At 37.7% G+C, this 21,333-nt stretch overlaps 2 protein-coding genes across 6 annotated transcripts in view; both read left to right on the plus strand.

Moving 5' to 3' along the window:
• LOC127418769 (zinc finger protein 883-like) overlaps positions 1–6,952 on the plus strand; it is a 121,957-nt gene extending 115,005 nt beyond the window's left edge. For all 5 annotated transcript variants that reach the window (XM_051659581.1, XM_051659582.1, XM_051659580.1 and 2 more), the window contains exon 4: positions 3,848–6,952. In XM_051659581.1, coding sequence (XP_051515541.1) covers positions 3,848–5,235 — 1,388 coding nt within the window. In that variant the 3' untranslated portion in view covers positions 5,236–6,952. The remainder of the gene's footprint in view (positions 1–3,847) is intronic.
• Positions 1–21,333, plus strand: part of LOC127418537 (zinc finger protein 91-like) — a 275,803-nt gene that overhangs the window by 168,825 nt on the left and 85,645 nt on the right. The gene's annotated exons all lie outside the window — the stretch shown is intronic.

Raw genomic sequence — 21,333 nt, forward strand, 5'->3', positions numbered from 1 at the left:
ACCTTCAAAATGGTACTAATATGCTAAAAGATAAAATAAATGAATAAGTAAAAGTGCTTGATCGATCATGGAGTTCGGTGATGGCAACGTCTTCCACTGGGGCTCAAAGCCACGTTACAGTGGGGAAAGAATGTTACATTTTATAGTGCTTTTCTGACACTACACTTAAAGCGCTTTACATGGTGAACAGGGGACTCTCCTCAACCACCACCAGTGTGCAGCATCCACCTGGATGATGCGACGGCAGCCATAGTGCGCCAGTACGCTCACCACACACCAGCTATTGGTGGAGAGGAGAGAGTAGAGTGATAGAGCCAATTAATCGATGGGGATTATTAGGAGGCCATGATTGAGAAGGGCCAATGGGGGGAATTTTGGGGAATTTTAACGACCACAGAGAGTCAGGACCTTGGTTTAATGTCTCATCCAAAGGACAGCGCCTTTTTACAGTATAATGTCCCCATCACTATACTGGGGCATTAGGACCTACACAGTCCGCAGGGTGAGCACCCATGCTGGACTCCCTGATACCTTTTCCAGCAGCAACCTTAGTTTTCCCAGGAGGTCTCTCATCCAGGTACTGACCAGGCTCAGCCCTGCTTAGCTTCAGTAGGCAACTAGTCTTGAGCTACAGGGTGATATGGCTGCTGGAAGGAGCTGGATTCCATTTCAGCATCCTCTGACACGAAAGAGCTGAGGAATGCTGATCACCTGGAAGCACATAGAGGGTTCTTGCAAGCTGGAACATGCAGATATACAGCCCTTATGTCAGTGCAAGAGTCATCATCTGGAACACGCAGATGCATGGAACTTGAAGAGAAGGTTTGCTCGACAGAGCTAAACCTTGTCACTGTAGTTATCTCCTTGGTATAGGGATTCCGAACTCTCAGAGTCTCTTGGAGTGAGACTTGGTACTTGGTCGATCTTCTGCTGTCTCTAGGATAGACACTAAGACTCACTCACTCACACTCTCTCTCTCTCTCTCTCTCTCTCTCTCTCTCTCTCTGTGAAATGGAGGTTAGCACGTTGGATGATTTGTATTCTGTTACATCTCCTACCACTCAGGCCAGAGATTTAGAATGTTAATTATTATTCTGTTATTGCTCCCAAACTCAAACAGCCAGGAACTCAGAACAAAGGTGTGGTCATCCGGAGGATAGTTTTATATCTTCCTGATGAGAAGATTTCAGTTGGTTTATTAAAAGTCTTTTGGTTGTATAACCCAGTTCCTGCTTCCTCATTTCTAGGCTGACTGGGCTGATTCAGCGCCGGGCGTCCATAGTTACGGCTCGGCCACACCCTCCTCCTCGTCACAGGCATCTTTTTTTTTAGAAATTGTATGTATATGTTATTTATTATATTAAGATGTGTGAGATATCATCATTATATCAGCTTATCAGGCCACCCTGCTCTCTGGATATTGGCATGGGCCATTTAAAAAAAACATTTCGGTTGACCACTAGTTAACACATCTAATTTGAGGGTTATGGTTGGGTATGAAGATGAGAGGTGGAACACACAGTGTGGCCCATCCTTCCTTCTCTGTGTGGAACATTTGCATATTTTAAAGTACATAGTTAGAACAGTGTCTTTAAAGTTTTATCTATGCATTGTTCCCTTTCCAAACCTCTTCAGAAATACTCTTGGCATTTTTCTGAAGATATAGAGATCAAATATGATATAGAAAGATAAAATATTACGCATGCATTCATATATACCTTAACAGTTCAATTTGTGTGAACTATTATGTTAATGAAACAACTGCAATTTACATAAATTGTGAGTGAGTGGATGTTACAGTTGGGGTCTGTTAGGACTAAAAGTTTGTGTGTAAAGACTTGTCTTTGTGGCTTCTTTGTTTCAGCTTTTTCCACATGGTATATTAATGCTATTTCAAGAGGTCTTGAAAAATTGTTATGGTCCTTCTCACCTCTGGGCTTAGAGCAAACCGTAGGATGGGGGGTTTGAGAGGTTGCTAAGAAACCACTCATGAACCAATGAGATGTATTTTCCAACATGTTGGAAGGTCTGGGGCCTTTCTGAAGTATCTGGTAGTTGTCCAAGCAGCTTATCTGATGGCTGTGCTTGGCATTTGTTTGTGTTGGTCCTGCCACGATCCAATCAAAATGGAGCCACTCTTCTTTGCCTTGACAGTTAGGGAGGGGCTCTGCCATAAACTGGCTCCTGGAATGTCATCTGGTCCGATTGTTCACCACAAGGCAAACCATTTTTAAATAGTCTCCCTGATAAGAAAATAGTTTGAATTCATTTCAAAATAGAAACGTTTAGCTAAATATGCTAATATAATGATAGATTGAGTCTTTCTTGTTTAAACTTAGTTTTATGCGATAAGAGGTTATAATTATTTAGTCTTTATTCACAGTTTGTTTTGTTGTAACGTGCCATCGTGTTACTACAATAATAGACTGGCATACAACGTCTCATTTAAACAGTCCCACGTTTCAGAGCCGCGACAGACGCGCATGAGCTCATGATGTTTAAAAATTAGCTCACGTGTTTCATTCTCTTTCTCTCTCTTCAACAGTTCCCTGTAACTTTTAACTGTCTTGTCTGATGATATAATGGCTGATATCAATAAAACATCTATCACATACTGTCCGTAAGTATGTTGGTATGTCATTTAGACAGAAGTAATTCCTCAGTAACATGATGTAACACAAATCTAAAAAATGATCAAATCCAGCATTTCCTTCCGGTGGAGCACTTGTGTATCTTTCTCGGAAGCATGTATTTGATCAGCCTGGACCAAACTCAGTTTCTGTGACTAATGTGTGTTGCATATTGGTCAGTCCTTGACACTATAAGCAGGCGATATGGGCCGTGTAAACTGAAAGCTGTCAGGAGATTGCTGCTCGCTGGATCCGCACCAGCGCCTGAGAGCAACTTCGAAGTAGAGGCACTTTACGTGTGCTACTGTAAATGTTAATGTTGTATTCATTGTGCACTGTGTGTTCAATTAGTTTGATTCTGTCTTTTGTGCGAAAATGTGATTGCTAATGCGCACATACCATTACTGTTACTGTTGTTATTGTCCTCTTCCAAATATATTAACATTTTTAAATGTGAAAATAAAATTACTAAAAGTAGAACAAACTGCTTTCTACCATTCAAAACATAATCTTTTTTTATATCATGAAAATTGTATGCAAATTTGAATAAATATAGTGCTAAATAAAAAATTGTGATGAGGAGGAGGGCATGGCCTTGCCGTAATGATTGATGCCCGGTGCTGAATCAGCCCAATCAGCCGAAAAAGGGATAAAGAGGAGCCGGGGACACCAGTTCAAGAGAGAGAGAGACACACGGAGCTGTGTGTGTGTGTCGACGTGTGTTTTATGATGAAAAGCAGGTTTATGTTGTGTTTTGTTTATTAAATGTCTTTTGGTTGTATAACCCGGTTCCTGCTTCCTCATTTCCTGGCTGATTGGGCTGATTCAGCGCCTGTCATCCATCGTTATGGCCCGACTATGCCCCCCTCCTCATCACAGTCATCTTTTTTTTTTTTTTTTTTAGCAATTGTATGTTATTTATAATATTAAGATGTGTTTATTATATCAGCTTATCAGGCCACCCTGCTCTCTGGGTATTGGCACTGGCCATTAAAATACCCATTTCGGTTGACCACTTGTTAACACAGCTAATATATCAAATTACAATCATTTTAAAAACTGCAATAAATATTGAATCAGCATCGAATCATGAGGCAATTCCCACCCCTTATAAATACTGGACATTTGTTGTGTTCTGCCATTAAATTGAGGTTTAATTTGATTTCTTTATTTGTCCCACTTAAATACATTTTCTCAATTTACTGTGTTCATTGTAGAGCTGATGAAAGTGCAAGAGGAACCTGAAGAGCTGAATGAAGTGGAGGAGGAACTTCAGGATCAGAAACATCTTGATTTAATACATGGAAAAAAATCTTTGAGTGACTCAAATACTAAGAAGAATTCCTCACCAAAAAAGCCTCAAAGAAGAGCAGCTAAAAATAATTTCGCCTGCACTCAATGTGGAAAGAGTTTCACATATAAAAGCCAGCTTAATATACACATGAGAGTTCATACAGGAGAGAGGCCTTACACATGCCTTCAGTGTGGGAAAAGTTTTGCACATACACATCATCTCACATATCATCTTCGCCGTCACTCAGGAGAAAGACCATTTGAATGTGACAAGTGCGGTAAAACATTTGTTTTGTCACCGTACCTAAAAACACACCTGAAAACGCACACAAAAGAGAAACCTTACAAGTGTGTTTTTTGTGGAAAAAGTTTTTCACGCCTGTCCTATTTTAAAGAGCACCAGAAAATACATACTGGTGCTGGGGTTCATATGTGCTTTGAATGTGGGAAGATCTTTGCTACAGCCGGCAACTTGAAACAGCACCAAATAATTCATACTGAAGAGAAACCTTACAAGTGCTCACACTGTGAAAAGAGTTTCACTCATTCACAACAACTGAAAATACATGAGAGGATCCATACTGGAGAAAACCCTTACAAATGTTCACACTGTGGAAAGAGTTTCACTCAGTCAGATAGCTTGAAAACACATGAGAGAATCCATACTGGAGAGAAACCTTACAAGTGCTCACACTGTGGAAAGAGTTTCACTCAGTCACATAACCTGAAAAAACACAAGATAATTCATACTGGAGAAAAACTTTACAGTTGTTCACACTGTGAAAAGAGCTTCACTCTGTCACAACAACTGAAAAAACATGAGAGAATTCATACTGGAGAAAAACCATACAAGTGCTCACACTGCGGAAAGTGTTTCACTCAGTCACAACAACTGAAAACACACAAGAGAATTCACACTGGAGAAAAACCATACAAGTGCTCACACTGTAAAAAGAGTTTCACTCTGTTACAACAACTGAAAACACATGAGAGGATTCATACTGGAGAAAAACCATACAAGTGCTCACACTGTAAAAAGAGTTTCACTCAGTCACAACAACTGAAAACACATGAGAGGATTCATACTGGAGAGAAACCATACAAGTGCTCACACTGTGAAAAGAGTTTCACTCAGTCAGAAAACTTGAAAAGACATGAGAGAATTCATACTGGAGAGAAACCATACCACTGCTCTTCATGTGGGAAAAGTTTCAGTGCAGCAAGTCATCTATATAGTCATGTAAACATTTTTTGCCCAAGTTGTCACAGTGAGAAGACAACATCTTCATCTCCAACAATATTGAATAAATAGTTTGAAATTCAGATAAACCCAACGATGGAATTTCTCCCAAAAGAGCAGCATCATCTAAAGCACTATTCGGGAGGATTGGGAAATTTGTGTTTCACAGATGTACTTTGTGATTTTAATCCCATCCGGATCTGAGAAGTCTCACTTACACCGTTTACACCTGGTATTAAGATATGTTTTTGGTGATCCTATCACATGTGTTCAGTGCTAAATACAGATCTACACAGGGTCTAAAACGTTTTGTGAACATATCACAAAAATCATGTACGAATGTGGTGAAAAATGCATATGAACGCATCTCATTTGAAGTATAAACACTAATATGTCCTGTATGCGTCCCGGCAGCAGCAAAGCACCACCCCTCACGTCAATCGACCACTGTGCTAAAACAAGAGTTTTAACTTTGTTAGTTACGAGCGGTTTAAAAGGAAAAAAACTGTCCGATCGGAAAATTTAAGTGGATACATACACAAAAACGAGATCTTCACAGATCTTCTGGTTGTCTGAAATCAACATGCAGGGACTTATGAGAAGCACGAAGATCTGCAGCTCAGGTTAATACAGGTAATTTACTAAAATAACAGAAAATCCTGCTCAGTGTTGCATTTGTGCTTAGGTTATATTTTTAAATGCATGTGGCAGAAATAGCTTGCTTTTTTGTGCTTTGTCTTTTATGACTTTGTTGCGCTTTAACGTCATACAATAGCACATTGAGTGATTGTCGATGTACCTAACAGGTACCTTCGGATAATCTTTCTAGTTTTTGTTTTCAAAACGGAATAACCAATAAACCGAACGCTTACTCGTTTTTCATTAAGAAAGAAATTAACAAAATTGAGAACTTTATTTTTCAGTTTTTCAGTTCATATAAGAAATTGAAAAACAGGAATTCAGCTCAATTTCTTGTTTTTCATTCAAGCGCTAAAAATAAGTGTACAATTTGATTATTTGATTTGGACAGGTGGATGGACATGATGCCATCTGCTCTTACTCATTCCTTTCTTCAGACTAAAAATCTTTTCACACGGGACGTGGCAGGAGCTAACCGCAAGTTTATCACGTAGACTACATGGAGGACTAATTTTTCATTTTTTCCAGTTAATGTGGTGCTCGTGTTGCGGTTTTAGGTGTGCACGTTGCCATGGCTACAGTCAGAAAGGACTTTATTTTGCCTGGCATCACAGCATGTATATCTGTATACATTTTTTAAGGTGAAATATGGGTTAGGAAGTAAATTTGTGTCCATAGACATTATGTGTTAAACAGAACAGAATGAACCTTACATTTTTAATGGCTACAAATAGTTTTAATTTTATTTTTAGGGTACAACAACTAACCAGGAACTGACTAAATGAAATGACACCCTTATTTATTATTCAGTTGTGTCTCTTTAACATCTGGGCTATACGATCTGCATACAGACAAGATCACCTTCACTATATGCATTCAACCATTATGCAGTAAAATATTATATTTTATGGACCACGAATGTGTTTTAAACTTAATAGTAATTAAGTAAAATCATTGTTGTACATATTAAGGCTCTTCTAGCCACAATTTGAGTATGGTTTTTAATATTATTACCCCATTTTAATAGCTGCCATTATTAATATTAGGCCTATACCCCATGTGAGTGCCTTGGATTTTTGGCTTGATGTACCAGCAACATGTTTCAGTTTGGATGAACTAGGCTACACTTTTAATAAATTTGTGTACTACATTTACCTTTTTGAAAATTGTTTTTTTAATTCTCTTTATTAGGAAAGATAACAAACATAATCTAACATGGGAAAGTATATCATCAAAATTAAATCATGAGCAGGTTTAGTTTCCATTAGTAGGGTATACATTTTTAAGGTAAAATAAGAAATTTTAACTATTTGATGAACTGAAGGATGTCACACTATGCTTTTATTTTAACCTCTTTTCCATCACAGTGGCCCTTTTTGAAGATCCCTGGATGTCTACCTCTTTCTCCCAGTCACCCTATTCTATTACATCTCATTTGTCATTTAGACGCCCCTCACCTCAAGTCCGCACTAGATGGAGTAAAATACAGTGCATCCAGAAAGTATTCACAGCGCTTCACTTTTTCCACATTTTGTTGTTTCAGCCTTATTCCAAAATGGATTAAATTCATTATTTTCCTCAAAATTCTACAAACAATACCCCATAATGACAACATGAAAGAAGTTTGTTTGAAATCTTTGCAAATATATTAAAAATAAAAAATGAAAAAAAATCACATGTACATAAGTATTCACAGCCTTTGCCATGACACTCAAAATTGAGCTCAGGTGCATCCTGTTTCCACTGATCATCCTTGAGATGTTTCTACAACTTGATTGGAGTCCACCTGTGGTAATTTCAGTTGATTGGACATGATTTGGAAAGGCACACACCTGTCTATACAAGGTTCCACAGTTAACAGTGCATGTCAGAGCACAAACCAAGCCATGAAGTCCAAGGAATTGTCTGTAGACCTCCGAGACGGGATTGTATCGAGGCACAGATATGGGGAAGAGTACAGAAAAATTTCTGCAGCATTGAAGGTCCCAATGAGCACAGTGGCCTCCACCATCCGTAAATGGAAGAAGTTTGGAACCACCAGGACTCTTCCTAGAGCTGGCCGCCCAGCCAAACTGAGTGATCGGGGGAGAAGGGCCTTAGTCAGGGAGGTGACCAAGAACCCGATGGTCACTCTGACAGAGCTCCAGCATTCCTCTGTGGAGAGAGGAGAAACTTCCAGAAGAACAACCATCTCTGCAGCACTCCACCAATCAGGCCTGTATGGTAGAGTGGCCAGACGGAAGCCACTCCTCAGTAAAAGGCACATGACAGCCTGCCTGGCGTTTGCCAAAAGGCACCTGAAGGACTCTCAGACCATGAGAAACAAAGATTGAACTCTTTGGCCTGAATGGCAAGCGTCGTGTCTGGAGGAAACCAGGCACTGCTCATCACCTGGCCAATACCATCCCTACAGTGAAGCATGGTGGTGGCAGCATCATGCTGTGGGGATGTTTTTCAGCAGCAGGAACTGGGAGACTAGTCAGGATCAAGGGAAAGATGAATGCAGCAATGTACAGAGACATCCTTGATGAAAACCTGCTCCAGAGCGCTCTGGACCTCAGACTGGCGTGAAGGTTCATCTTCCAACAGTACAACGACCCTAAGCACACAGCCAAGATAACAAAGGAGTGGCTACGGGACAACTCTGTGAATGTCCTTGAGTGGCCCAGCCAGAGCCCAGACTTGAACCCGATTGAACATCTCTGGAGAGATCTGAAAATGGCTGTGCACCGACGCTCCCCATCCAACCTGATGGAGCTTGAGAGGTCCTGCAAAGAAGAATGGGAGAAACTGCCCAAAAATAGGTGTGCCAGCTTGTAGCATCATACTCAAAGACTTGAGGCTTTAACTGGTGCCAAAGGTGCTTCAACAAAGTATTGAGTAAAGGCTGTGAATACTTATGTACATGTGTGTTTTTTTTTTTTATAAATTTGCAAAGATTTCAAACTCCTTTCACGTTGTCATTATGGGGTATTGTTTGTAGAATTGAGGAAAATAATGAATTTAATCCATTTTGGAATAAGGCTGTAACATAACAAAATGTGGAAAAAGTGAAGTGCTGTGAATACTTTCCGGATGCACATTTTGACCACAGTTGAGAAAATGTGACTTTTTGTAATTTGAGGGTCATTGTTAGTCTCTCCATCACATAAATCTCATGTATGACATTGAACCAGTCTTCTAGGTGGTTCTGACTGGAGCCACTTCTTTCCCCCTTCAATCAATAATATTCTGATTAAATATTTATATCTTTCCAGATTAGGAACAGTGATGCCAAAGTATAAAGTTAATATATTAAAGGGCATAAAGACTTTGAATTTGGTCTCCAAACATTTATGGATTTCTTGCCAGTACAATAAGATCTTAGGGCATTCCCAAAATGTATGATAATGGTTAGCTTCTTGCACTCCATATAATCTCCAGCAACTAGGATTACTATTTTTGTATCTTCTGTATAGTTATATTCTCCCAGTCTTCATCTGAAATCAACAGATTTCCCTCCTTTTCCCATTTTGTTTTAATGTACTGGGTGTTTTCTGATTTAGAATCTTGAAAGCCTCTATATAATCTATAAGTACTCTATATTTATTTTCCATTTTATATGCAGAGATGATAACCTTAAGTATTTCATCATCCGTCCACCTAGGACTGTCCCTCATAATAGTATTAATCCTGTGCCTTATTTGTAAGTATCTATAAAAGTCTGGATTCTCCCATTTGTACTCTAACATCAAAACATTTCAACACTCCTCGGTGCATTAAAGTGCAATAAGCAGTGAGACCTTGAGTAGTCCATAGTTTAAATCTGTTGTTTATACTATTTGGAATAAAGTTAGCATCGTATGTACACAGTCTTAATATTTTCTCAGTTTCCTGTAGATTATATTTTTTTAACCACTTCCTGACAAATTCTTAAAGAAAATTTTATCCACACATTTTTATTGTCAATAAGGTCCTTAGTCAATTTATTGTCAGCTATCATAGCCTGGATTGGTGATTCCCTTGAATTTTCCATCTGGCAGAAAAGTTCAGGTTAAATATGAATACTAATGGTCTCAAATGTGCTGCACAGAAGCAATCCCTCAAACATGGTAAAGCCATACCCCCTTCGCCTTTAGCTGTTGTAATGTCTTAAATTTAATTCTTGGATTTCCCCCTTGCCATATATATCGAGAGATTACTTTATCCCATCCAGTGAATTGTTTGCTACATAAACCCATAGGGAGAGTTTGGAAAAGGTACAGCAAGCATGGTAAAATATTCATCTTAATAGATTTAATCCTAGATGATAGGCTTAATAAAGTTAGGAGATTCCATCTTTATATATCAGTCTTGATTTTAGAGCACAGTGGTATATAGTTAATGTTGTGTAATATCTTTGGATAGATAGACTCCCAGATATTTAATCGTTTCCTCTCCCCAGTTCAGATTATATTTATCCTTCAAATCTTTAGTTGGAACATCATTCAAAGCTAAAATCTGTTTTTTGGATATTTAGTTTGTAACCTGATAACTGGCTGTACTTATTCAGAATATCCATCAATATAGTTAAGGATTTAGATGTTGGCTGAAAAAGAGTAAAATGTCATCTGCAAATAGAGACAATTTTTGTCACATGAATTCGTGCAGATTCGTTGAGGTTTTTTTTCCGGGGTTGAGGGGCGTCCAGTATATTCCAGTCACGTTATAAACATGAGCGCTCTGAAGAAGTTATGTTGCGAAGTAGATTTATACGCTAATTATCAGTAGTAAATCAATCATTGATGCCAACCTTATATAAATATGCCACCTGAGTTCTTGCTTTTGTTCAGCTTTTCGCAACTTTGCATGTTTCTGAAGACCAAGCACTAGCAAATTGCATTGCGTGAATGCACGAGCACAAGAACAGTTTTGTAGTTTTCCCTTTCATAGTTGTTTGCCTTTAAAGTTTCCCAAACTTTTCTCTGTTCTGAAAAATATTAACTTCTGTCCAAGCTTCCTAATTTTATGATGTAGTTATGTACAAAAAACAAATACATACATGGAAAAATACCTCAGAAATATAAATTTGATATTTATTAGAGGGCACATTGTTATATAATACAATGTGTTCACGTGAGGGCACATATATACAATGCAATTATAAAATTACCTTTAAAAAGACGAGACTTGAGTTGATTTTATGTCTATCACTTTTTCTCTCACCCTTTCGTACATCTTTCATAGATTTAATATGACAATAACATAAACTAATAAATATTGTCAGTAGTGATGAAGCATACAGGTGCTATTAGGCTTTATAAGGCAATGGTTTGTGTTACTGCTGAACACATTTTACCTGTAATATTTTAATTAATATTTCCATTAATTTCAGATGACAAAGGCTCTGAAGAAGATACCAGTGTGAGAGAAATGCATGAAGTATTGCCATTGAAAGTGAAACTTACTTGAGTGGAACATTTTCATTCATATCATACATTTTAAAAACTATCAGCCGATTAATCAGCTATCAGCCTGTTTTCCCACCGTAGTTAACGGTATCTGCAAAACCCACTATCGGTCGACCTCTAAAAGCAAAAAAGGGGAGGAGAGCAGGGGCAACCCTGCCTGCATGATCTTTCTAAAATAAAAGGTTGTGAGATGCTACCATTCACTTTTAATTCTTGCTGTTGGTTTATTGTATATTGCTTGGAAGGCTGTAATCAAAGTTTAATGAGAGCCATATTTTTGTAATACTTTATAGAGATACAGTATGTCCACCTGACTCTTTTTCCGCATCAATACCCCATCAATAGTGCTTCTTTTTTGTGTTGTTGTAAATGCCAAATAATATGCAGTGTATGTTGAATACTGTCTTGTGTCTTTTTTTTTTTTCTTTTCTAATAAATCCCGTTTGATGTAAACTAATAAGATTTGGTAAAATTCTATCTAGTCTTTTGGCAAATAGTGCGGTGTATAGTTTGTAATCTATGTTTAAAACCGAAACTAGACGATAATGTGTGCAGTTTAATTTGTCCTTTCCCTCTTTTCGAATCACTGAGATTATAGTCTCCCTCCACGATGGAGGTGTCTCACCCTTTTAAAGTGCCCAGTGACATACTACCTGCAGTCTTGGAATTATCAGTTCTCGAAATGTTTTATACCATTCAGAAGTAAATCCATGAGTACCTGGGCTTTTATGAGCTTTTAATCTAGTAATTGCTGTGTTTATCTCCTCTTCAGTGATATCCACTATTAGACTATCATTCTGTTCTTTAGTAACTGCTGGTAAGTTCAAAGAGTGAAGGAAATTTTCTGTATGTTGCTCATTGTGTATTACAGGTTGGGAGTAAACTTTTCTATAGTATGATTCAAAGCTCTGCTGTATATCTTCCAAATTATGGTGCTGTACATTAGTTTGGGGATCTCTTATTTTGTAAATTGTAGTGTCTGCCTGCTCTGTCCTTATTTATCTGCTAATAATTTAATTGATTTACCTCTTGTCTCATAAAAATTCTGTTTGAAAAATAATAGCTTTTTCTGTATTTCATTTGAAAGCAATTAATCTATCTCCCTTTGTAATTTTTTAATCTACAGTTTCTTACTAGGATCTGCTGTGTTCTTGTGGGTCCTTTGTAAATCTTTAAATTGTAAATGCAAGTCATTAAGTTTCTCTTGTTTACTTTTTTTTATATATATATATATAAATGAGTTTGATTTTCCCCCTCAGTACTGCTTTAGAAGCACCCCATAATATTGATGGTGACACCTTGTGGCGGTACAGAAAATCCCGTACGGCCACTTTAACATTTACTTTCACTTTTCCTTTAACATTTACCTTTAACATTCCTTTTACCAATACACTGACAAAATGGGAGGAGTGAGTCAATTAAAAGAAAACTGTGGACAGGGACATAAAGGAGAGGGCGATTGCACCAGGAGGAAGATCTCATGTAACAAGTGCATCACAGTTCATGTGAGAGGGCTTATGAAGGAGAGGAGTGAGAATTACGGGTTACCGTGGTGTGGAAATCGTGTTTCCTGTCGGCTTGACTCTTCTGTGCATGCTGACTGGCACTTTGCTCAGTCCGGGAAGTGATGCATCACACTTTCAAGTAAGCATTGTTAGCCATCCAAAGGTGAGTGCAAGGCCAGTTATAGGTACATCCTTGAGCACCACCGAGGACCCGGGACACTCTTCAGCAACCTTTCTCCTTGTCAGTCTTGGGCAGTGGCTCAACACATGCACCCACACACAAACATTCTAACATGCTCTCAGTCACCCACACACCATTAACATCCGCACATTTTGTTGTGCAGATATTTTTTGAGATTGCACCTTGTATGTAGTGAAGGTCACTAGTTTGGTGCAATATTGAAATTTTTTTTTTCTTTTTTTTCTTCTGCATCTAATTGCTTATTTAATGTGTTCTTTTTGCATGTACCTTTATGGAGTAAATGTGGACATGTGAATCTGCTGTTGCGGAAATCCTGTTACCTTAAAGGCCCAAACGTACTTCACGCAAGTACGCGAACGCAGACGCACCTTGCTACGCAAGCTCGATTTGATGCTTCGTTGCGTAGTGAAATGTGTCAGTGCTCAATTCATAACCCAACACAAGTACATGCTGCATTCTCTGTGCTACAGTGGATTTTCTGTTTTCAGTCAACAACTGTCATGGCGGAGCAGCAATTTGTGGAGAGTCTTGCCGAACAAGTTAGATTATACAAACATATTTACGACCCCTCGTACCATCTCCATTCAAATAAAACAGTGATTGAAAATGCTTGGCAAGAAATTACAGCTTCCCTAAATTCTAATAACGACACTGTAAAGAGAAAATGGAAACAACTACGGGACCGATTTATCTGAGCCTGGAAGAAATGGAAAGGTGTCCGCAGCGGTGATGCCGCAACTAGCTATGGATATCCAGTCATTTTGGACATGTTGGGATGGCTTTTTGACCGTTTTAATGTGAGTGATCATTAGAATGTTTTATTTTTGTTATTAAAAGCAAACTTCAATGAATACCCCTAGCATACCTGTCAAAATTATCCCCCCATCTGCTATATACTGTATGTAAACATAAGCAAAGTTAAATCATGTGCAGGTCTAAATTTAGCAGATGCTTGTATTGAAAGAGATGTAGTAACATAAACCCATTGGAGCAACCTGAGGTTAGGTAAAGGTACCACACACACTTTATTTGCGTTGACTGCAGGGTTAAAGAACAAGAAATGTTATAATGAATACAAATCTAATAAAATCTATATATTGTTTATTTTCTGTTCACTTATTTTTATTCTATTTTTTTATTTCAGTCTTGTTGCTGTACTGGAAGCTTCTGTCACCAAGACAAATTCCTTGTATGTGTAAGCATACTTGGCGATAAAGCTGATACTGATAAATACATTTCTATTTGTTCCCCTTTGGCGCGCTACACTGCTGTCCAGTTGGTGGCGGTAATGCACCAAGAGCTGGTTTACCAACCGCCACATTAAACCTCCGAAGAAGAACTCGCAGTTTGCGCTCTCAGTCCGGTACGTGTTCAATGTGTTATACGTCATATGTGAGATTTATATTTGTTTTGATTTGATTGTTTTTCTCTCTTTGGCATTTTAATAATCATAAAATAATCTTATTATCGCCGTATGTGGCGGTTTTGTGACGGACGCTTTAAAATGTTCAATTTCAGGAGAAACAAGCAGAAATGTGAGAATATCATGTTTAATTTCTGATATATGAGCTCGTTAAATCAAGAAGCAGATTTTAAATGAGTTCAGTTAAGGCAGTTATATATTGTATATAACCTGTTACAATATGTAGTAATATTCCTGTCTTCACTAAAGGTAAACCAAACACAAAGCACACATTTATATTTATACTATCTTAGAAACAGTTATTTTGTTTTACAGATCAGTTCTTGTGTATAATCATATAATAATCTTATTGAGATTAAAGTCAGTCCATTATAATGATGATGTTTTTGTGTTCAGATGTTCATCATGAGAGAGCAGGTGGATGTGATCTGCTGTAAATCAGTAGGAACTGATCTGTCCATGCTGGATATTGATGATTTCATCACAGAAATCTCTCAGCTGAAGAAAGAGGTGACGTCACTGAAGACAAAACTGAAAGAGAAAGAGCTCTATTCATCCTGCACCTGTTTAGAGCGAATTAAAGTTGAGATTGTAAGTAAGTTTCAAATGATGTGATATGACTGTGACTCTGTGATGATGAACGGTACATATGTGATTGTGTTGTGTTTGTCAGGAGCTGGAAAAGGTTTCCTGTCAATCTTCAGTGTGTGTGACTGATGGGACCTCCACAGAATATCAGGATTCAGTGTGGAGCGGCAGAGATCAGTCCACACCACAGCGACTGCTGGACAAACTCTCTGAACAGAGATCCAGAGACACACAGGACTCACAGCTCACTTTACTCTGTTCTACTGATGCTCAGGAGAGTGTGTGTGACAGTAATCAGGGTGATCAAACCTCCACAGAGTCTCTGACTTCTGTCTGTAACGCTGGAGAACAGCAGATGCTGCAGACACCAGTGAAGATTGAAGTGAAGCAAGAGGAGATAAAAGAAGAAATCACAGCAGAGGAACAACAGAGAGATGATTTTAATTCTTCAGGTATGTTTCTTCCTTTAAGAAGGTACATTTGTTTTATTTATATGTTGTTCCAGTCAAAACAGTTCTGTAGGGACAGTGAATCTAGATTTGTGTTTCCTCCTAAAGTCTTAATTTATTTTTTACTTCTTAATTATGGTCTTAAAGGGATAAATTTCACTTGTCAGAGATCAGCACTAAAATCCTTTCACTGTGTGTTGAGAGTAAACACGTCAACACACTAGAGCAGGAAATGTGAATGTCATAGCTCGTTGGCAACTTTTAGAAGGTGCTGGTTGACCAGGGGCCAGTGAATAAAGTGACCTGGTAAAACCTTGTATACTTCACTAATTTGTTCACTTTATCACCTCACCTTCATCAAAACAGTCATAATTGTTGGTCAGACAGCTTCTTTTTCCAAAACAATGTAGTTAATCTTAAGTAGTGTAAATGCAAGTCTTATTTACGCACAAATGCACACATTAACATTTTTAGCTGTAGTTCATCTCTGTCATGTACATTCTCTGCTTATATTCTGCCATTTCTGCTTTGCTCCGATTAAATAGTTTAACTGCACTACTAATCTTAACCTTTTTACCTATATTAAATATAAAGATGGGATGATGATACATTGCAAAATATTATTTTTTTATTCCAACATTGCTGTTATGTTGACATTTGAGATGATTTTTTGGAAAATGAATTCACAACCCAAGGTGGTAGCGTAGTGAGTGATGCGGCTTTATACCTCAGGATCGTTCAGGTCATTACTACCTGAAGGGCCCTTTGATTTCAACGATGAGGAAAATATGGACAGAATCACTGATTCCAGTCATAGAAATGTCATTAGGTATAAAGTGTGGAATATCATTGACTATATTGGAGTTCTAAACGTAATTTCGGGAGGAGCAGGTTCATCTAATGTCACAGTCATCATTAGAGGATATAAAGACTCACATGCGTCTCTCCAGCGACAATTCTTCTGGCAGGTATTCGGTCCAATAATTAGTACCTCTGTTTTGTTAGAATTGAGTAGAAACCATCCAATTTCTAGCCATCCAATCAATACACTCTGCTTACTTGGAGAATTGGGAAATTTTGTTGGGTTTCAAGGAAATATAAAGTTGGGTATCATCGTTGTAACAGTGAAAAGTAATTCCACAATTCCTGATAATGTCTCCCAGGGAAAGCATATATAAGGTGAAAAGCAGAGGCTCTAAAACTGATTCCTGTTGCACTCCACTAAAACTCAAATTTTACAACAAACTCACTTAAATCTCACAGGGGGCTACTTTTCTCAATTCCTGATTTGGTCAGATGGAACCAGGGTCAGAAGTCAAATTTTCCATTAAGGGGCAATATTTCATTTCCAGGGGCATTTGTTTACCTTTGCAAAGGCATTTTTCTATTCTAAACTTATAAAATTACCCTGTTAGGTCAAATTCCAAAATTGCATGTTTTAGTAATTATAAAATTGTTTGATATGTGCATTGTTACTGAAACAAAACTTTTTTGTCATTCACATATTTCCAAATATTTTGGCTTTTAAATTAACATAGCCTACAAAGCTAATGCACTGACACAGAGGTGATGACAGCGTTTCTCCAGATTTGGAATGAGGAGCTTAAAAACAATGAAAACAATGCAAAAATAAACATTTCACAATTAACATTAGTCAGAGATATGATTCATACACAGTGTTTGATCATGTAAAATTATTATTGTATCATTAATAATGTTTTATTTTTATAATTCATACTTTTTATTGATTCTACAAAACAAAGCACAATAATTATGTTCAGAATCAACCATTATCCCCTTTTAACCTCCATTAATTCCCTATCCCCCTTCAAATCCCCAACCCCACCCAAACCCTCAACAAATATCACTGTGGTCAAAGCCTGAGTTACATACATTAAAACACACGCAAAATTATTTTTGATTAAAAATAAAAATCAACAAATAAAGAGAGAAAAGGAGAAAAGAAAAATTTCATAAAAAGATACAATTTACAATTTCGACATAAACCTGTTTGAAATGGAGTGTCTTTTGACTTCCTCTAAGAATTATCTGTTTGCCAATCACTACACTAGTTAGGACCCAGATTTTTGTATATTTATCACCTACTACGCTTTATCACCCAATATACATAAATTTGAGTATCCAGAGCCTCACAGATAATATTCTGGACTCTTAACCAGAATTCTTGAATCATAGCACAGAACCACAGACCATGGGCTATGTCTCCATCCTCCAACTGACATGGCCAGCAGGTACAGTTGAAGTCAGAAGTTTACATACACTTAGGTTGAAGTAATTAAAATTCAAACTTTTAAAGTTAAAACTTTTTTAACCACTCTACAGTTTTAATATGAGCAAATATAATTTTGGCAAGACGTTTAGGACATCTACTTTGTGACACGAGTCATTTTTGAACAATTGTTTACAGATAGATTGTTTCACTTTTAATTGACTATATCAAAATTCTAGTGGGTCAGAAGTTTACATACACTAAGTTATCAATGCCTTTAAGCAGCTTGGAAAATTCCAGAAAATGATGTCAGGCCTTTAGACAATTAGCCAATTAGCTTCTGGAGGTGTACCTGTGGATGTATTTTAAGGCCTACCTTCAAACTCAGTGCCTCTTTGCTTGACATCATGGGAAAATCAAAAGAAATCAGCCTAGACCTCAAAGTTTTTTTTGGACCTCCACAAGTCTGGTTCATCATTGGGAGCAATTTCCAAACGCCTGAATGTACCACATTCATCTGTACAAACAATAGTACGCAAGTATAAACACCATGGGAGCATGCAGCCATCATACTGCTCAGGAAGGAGAAGCATTTTGTCTCCTAGAGATGAACATATTTTGGTGCGAAAAGAGCAAATCAATCCCAGAACAACAGCAAAGGACCTTGTGAAGTTGCTGGAGGAAACAAGTAGACAAGTATCTATATCCACAGAAAAATGAGTCCTATATCGACATAACCTGAAAGGCTGCTCAGCAAGGAAGAAGCTACTGCTCCAAAACCGCTATAAAAAATCCAGACTACAGTTTGCAAGTGCACATGGGGACAAAGATCTTACTTTTCTGAGAAATGTCCTCTGGTCTGATGAAACAAAAAAACTGTTTGGCCCTAATGAACATCATTATGTTTGGAGGAAAAAGGGTGAGGCTTGCAAGCCTAAGAACACCATCCCAACCGTGAAGCATGGGGGTGGCAGCATCATGTTGTGGGGGTGCTTTGCTGCAGGAGGGACTGGTGCACTTCACAAAATAGATGACATCATGAGGAAGGAAAATGATGTGGATATATTGAAGCAACATCTCAAGACATCAGCCAGGAAGTTAAAACTCGGTCGCAAATGGGTCTTCCAAATGGACAATGACCCCAAGCATACCTCAAGTTGTGGCAAAATGGCTTAAGGACAACAAAGTCAAGATATTGGAGTGGCCATCACAAAGCCCTGATCTCAATCCGATAGAAAATTTGTGTTGAGCAGAACTGAAAAAGCATGTGCGAGCAAGGAGGCCTACAAACCTGACTCAGTTACACCAGTTCTGGCTGGAGGAATTGGCCAAAATTCCAGCAACTTATTGTGAGAAGCTTGTGGAAGGCTACCCAAAACATTTGACCCAAGTTAAACAATTTAAAGTCAATGCTACCAAATACTAACAAAGTGTATGTAAACTTCTGACCCACTGGGTTTGTGATGAAAGAAATACAAGCGAAAATAAATAATTTTCTTTACTATTATGTGTGTAAACTTCTACTGTGTGTGTGTGTGTGTGTGTGTGTGTATATATATATATATATATATATATATATATATATAATGTTAATTATTAATAAAACATTTAACCATTGTGTGCGGTTAACAAAAGTGTTATTTAATAATTTCTGAGGTAATTTACTTTCGCTTGTCCCTTCTCTGAACAACTTCTCGAATTAGTGAGTGACTGCAGGTTAAAACATCTGTTAAGTTCATGCTCCCTTACCTAGTTTTGGGTGTCATTAAAGGAATAGTTCACCCAAATAAATATTTTCTCATCATTTACTCCTCCCTTATGCCATCCCAGATGTGTATGACTTTCTTTCATCAGCAGAACACAAATAGAGATTTGTAGAAGAATATCTCAGCTGTTTTGGTCCATACAATGCAAGTGAATTGTCCCAGAAGTTTGAAGCTCCAAAAATCACACAAGTCAGCATAAAAGTAATGCATATGACTCCAGTAGTTAAATCAATTTCTTCAGAAGCAATATGATGGGCATAGGTGAGAAACAGGTCAATATTTAAGCCATTTTTACTATATATTCTTCTTCCTGCTCAGTCAGCCTCCACTTTCACTTTCACATTCTTCTTGTGTTTTTGGTGATTCACATTCTTCATGCATACGCCCCCTACTGGGCAGAGAGAAGAATTTCTGTCAAAAATGTACTTAAATATTTATCTGTTTCTCACCCACACCTTTCATATTGCTTCAGAAAATATGGATTTAACCACTGGAGTCATATGGGTTACTTTTATGCTGACTTGTGTGATTTTTGTAGCTTCATAGTTTTGGCACCCATTCACTTGCATTGTATGGACCTACAGAGATGATATATTCTTCTAAAAATGTCAATTTGTGTTCTGCAGAAGAAAGTCATACACATCTGGGATGGCATGAGGTTGAGTAAATAATGAGAGAATTTTCATTTTTGGATGAACTATTCCTTTAATGGGTGAGAACCCTCAGCTGTGTGATGAAGCAATAAAAGTGCTTCTGCCTTCGCCTCCACATATTTGTGTGAAGCAGGGTTTTCAAAGTTGACTGCGCTGAAGAATAAATACCACAATCGTGCACAGGTTGAAGACGGTGTCAGTAAATAATTAGCATGCTAAGCTATCACAGCATGTAGCATGATAGCCATACTAAACAGACCATTTTCTTTGAACTACAGGTCTCTAAACTGCTCAGGTACATTCAGAATATGATGTCATTGATACATAACATTTTTTTTTATAAATCTGACAATGCACTCAGAATATGTAAATGTCTTTAAAAAGCTGTGTATTTGAGAACAACCAAAATAAAATTAAGAAGAACAATAAGAATACCTGCAAGCAAAAATTATGTGGGATATGCCCTGCAACTATTCAGTGAGCAAAATACAAAGACCTCCAGTACAATATAACATCAACTCTAACACTGGTCCAAATGGGAATCGAACCAAAGACCCTTGAAACTATAATCTAATGCTTTAACACACTGCACTACTTAACTGACATTCCCATGGACTGGCGAAGAGACTTCCCACGGTTAGAGTCAGCACACAAGTGTACGTTATTTTTTTAACTATAGGTGACGCAGTCTCCAAAGTGCTTAAGTAACATCAGGACATGATGCCGATAATGCATAACAATTTTCTTTGAAATCCAGCAATCCTTTCAAAAGACATATCACTTCAAAATATATCAGAAGAACAGTGATAAGACGATGAAGAGCAAAAAGGATGTCTGCAAGAAGAAATTATCTGTTATAAGCCCTACAACCATTTGGTAAGCAATTAAAAAAGCTCAAATTCAACAGAAATCAATCCAAAGGACATGCCTAGTTGGGGATTTGAACCCGGGACCCTTAAAACTATAAGCCAGTACTTTAACACACTAAGCTACTCAAATGACGCGTCTATTAAGTTGCAGTCAGCTCAGCAGGTTAGAGTCAGCACAAAAATGTTGATTATCTCTTGAACTATAGGTGGCGTTGTCTCAAAACTGCTCAAGTATCCTCAGAAAAAAATACAGATGATGCATTCCAGTTTTCCTTTAAATCTGACAATGCTTTAAAAAGATATATCACTTTTTAATCAAATTAAATCTGGCTGAGAGACAGTATGGTTGATATGGAAAAAATTGGTATCATTTAAATCCTCATGACCCACAAAATACCAAGACACAAACCCCATATT

The sequence above is a fragment of the Myxocyprinus asiaticus genome, chromosome 28, assembly GCF_019703515.2.
Source record: "Myxocyprinus asiaticus isolate MX2 ecotype Aquarium Trade chromosome 28, UBuf_Myxa_2, whole genome shotgun sequence".
NCBI lineage: Eukaryota > Metazoa > Chordata > Actinopteri > Cypriniformes > Catostomidae > Myxocyprinus > Myxocyprinus asiaticus.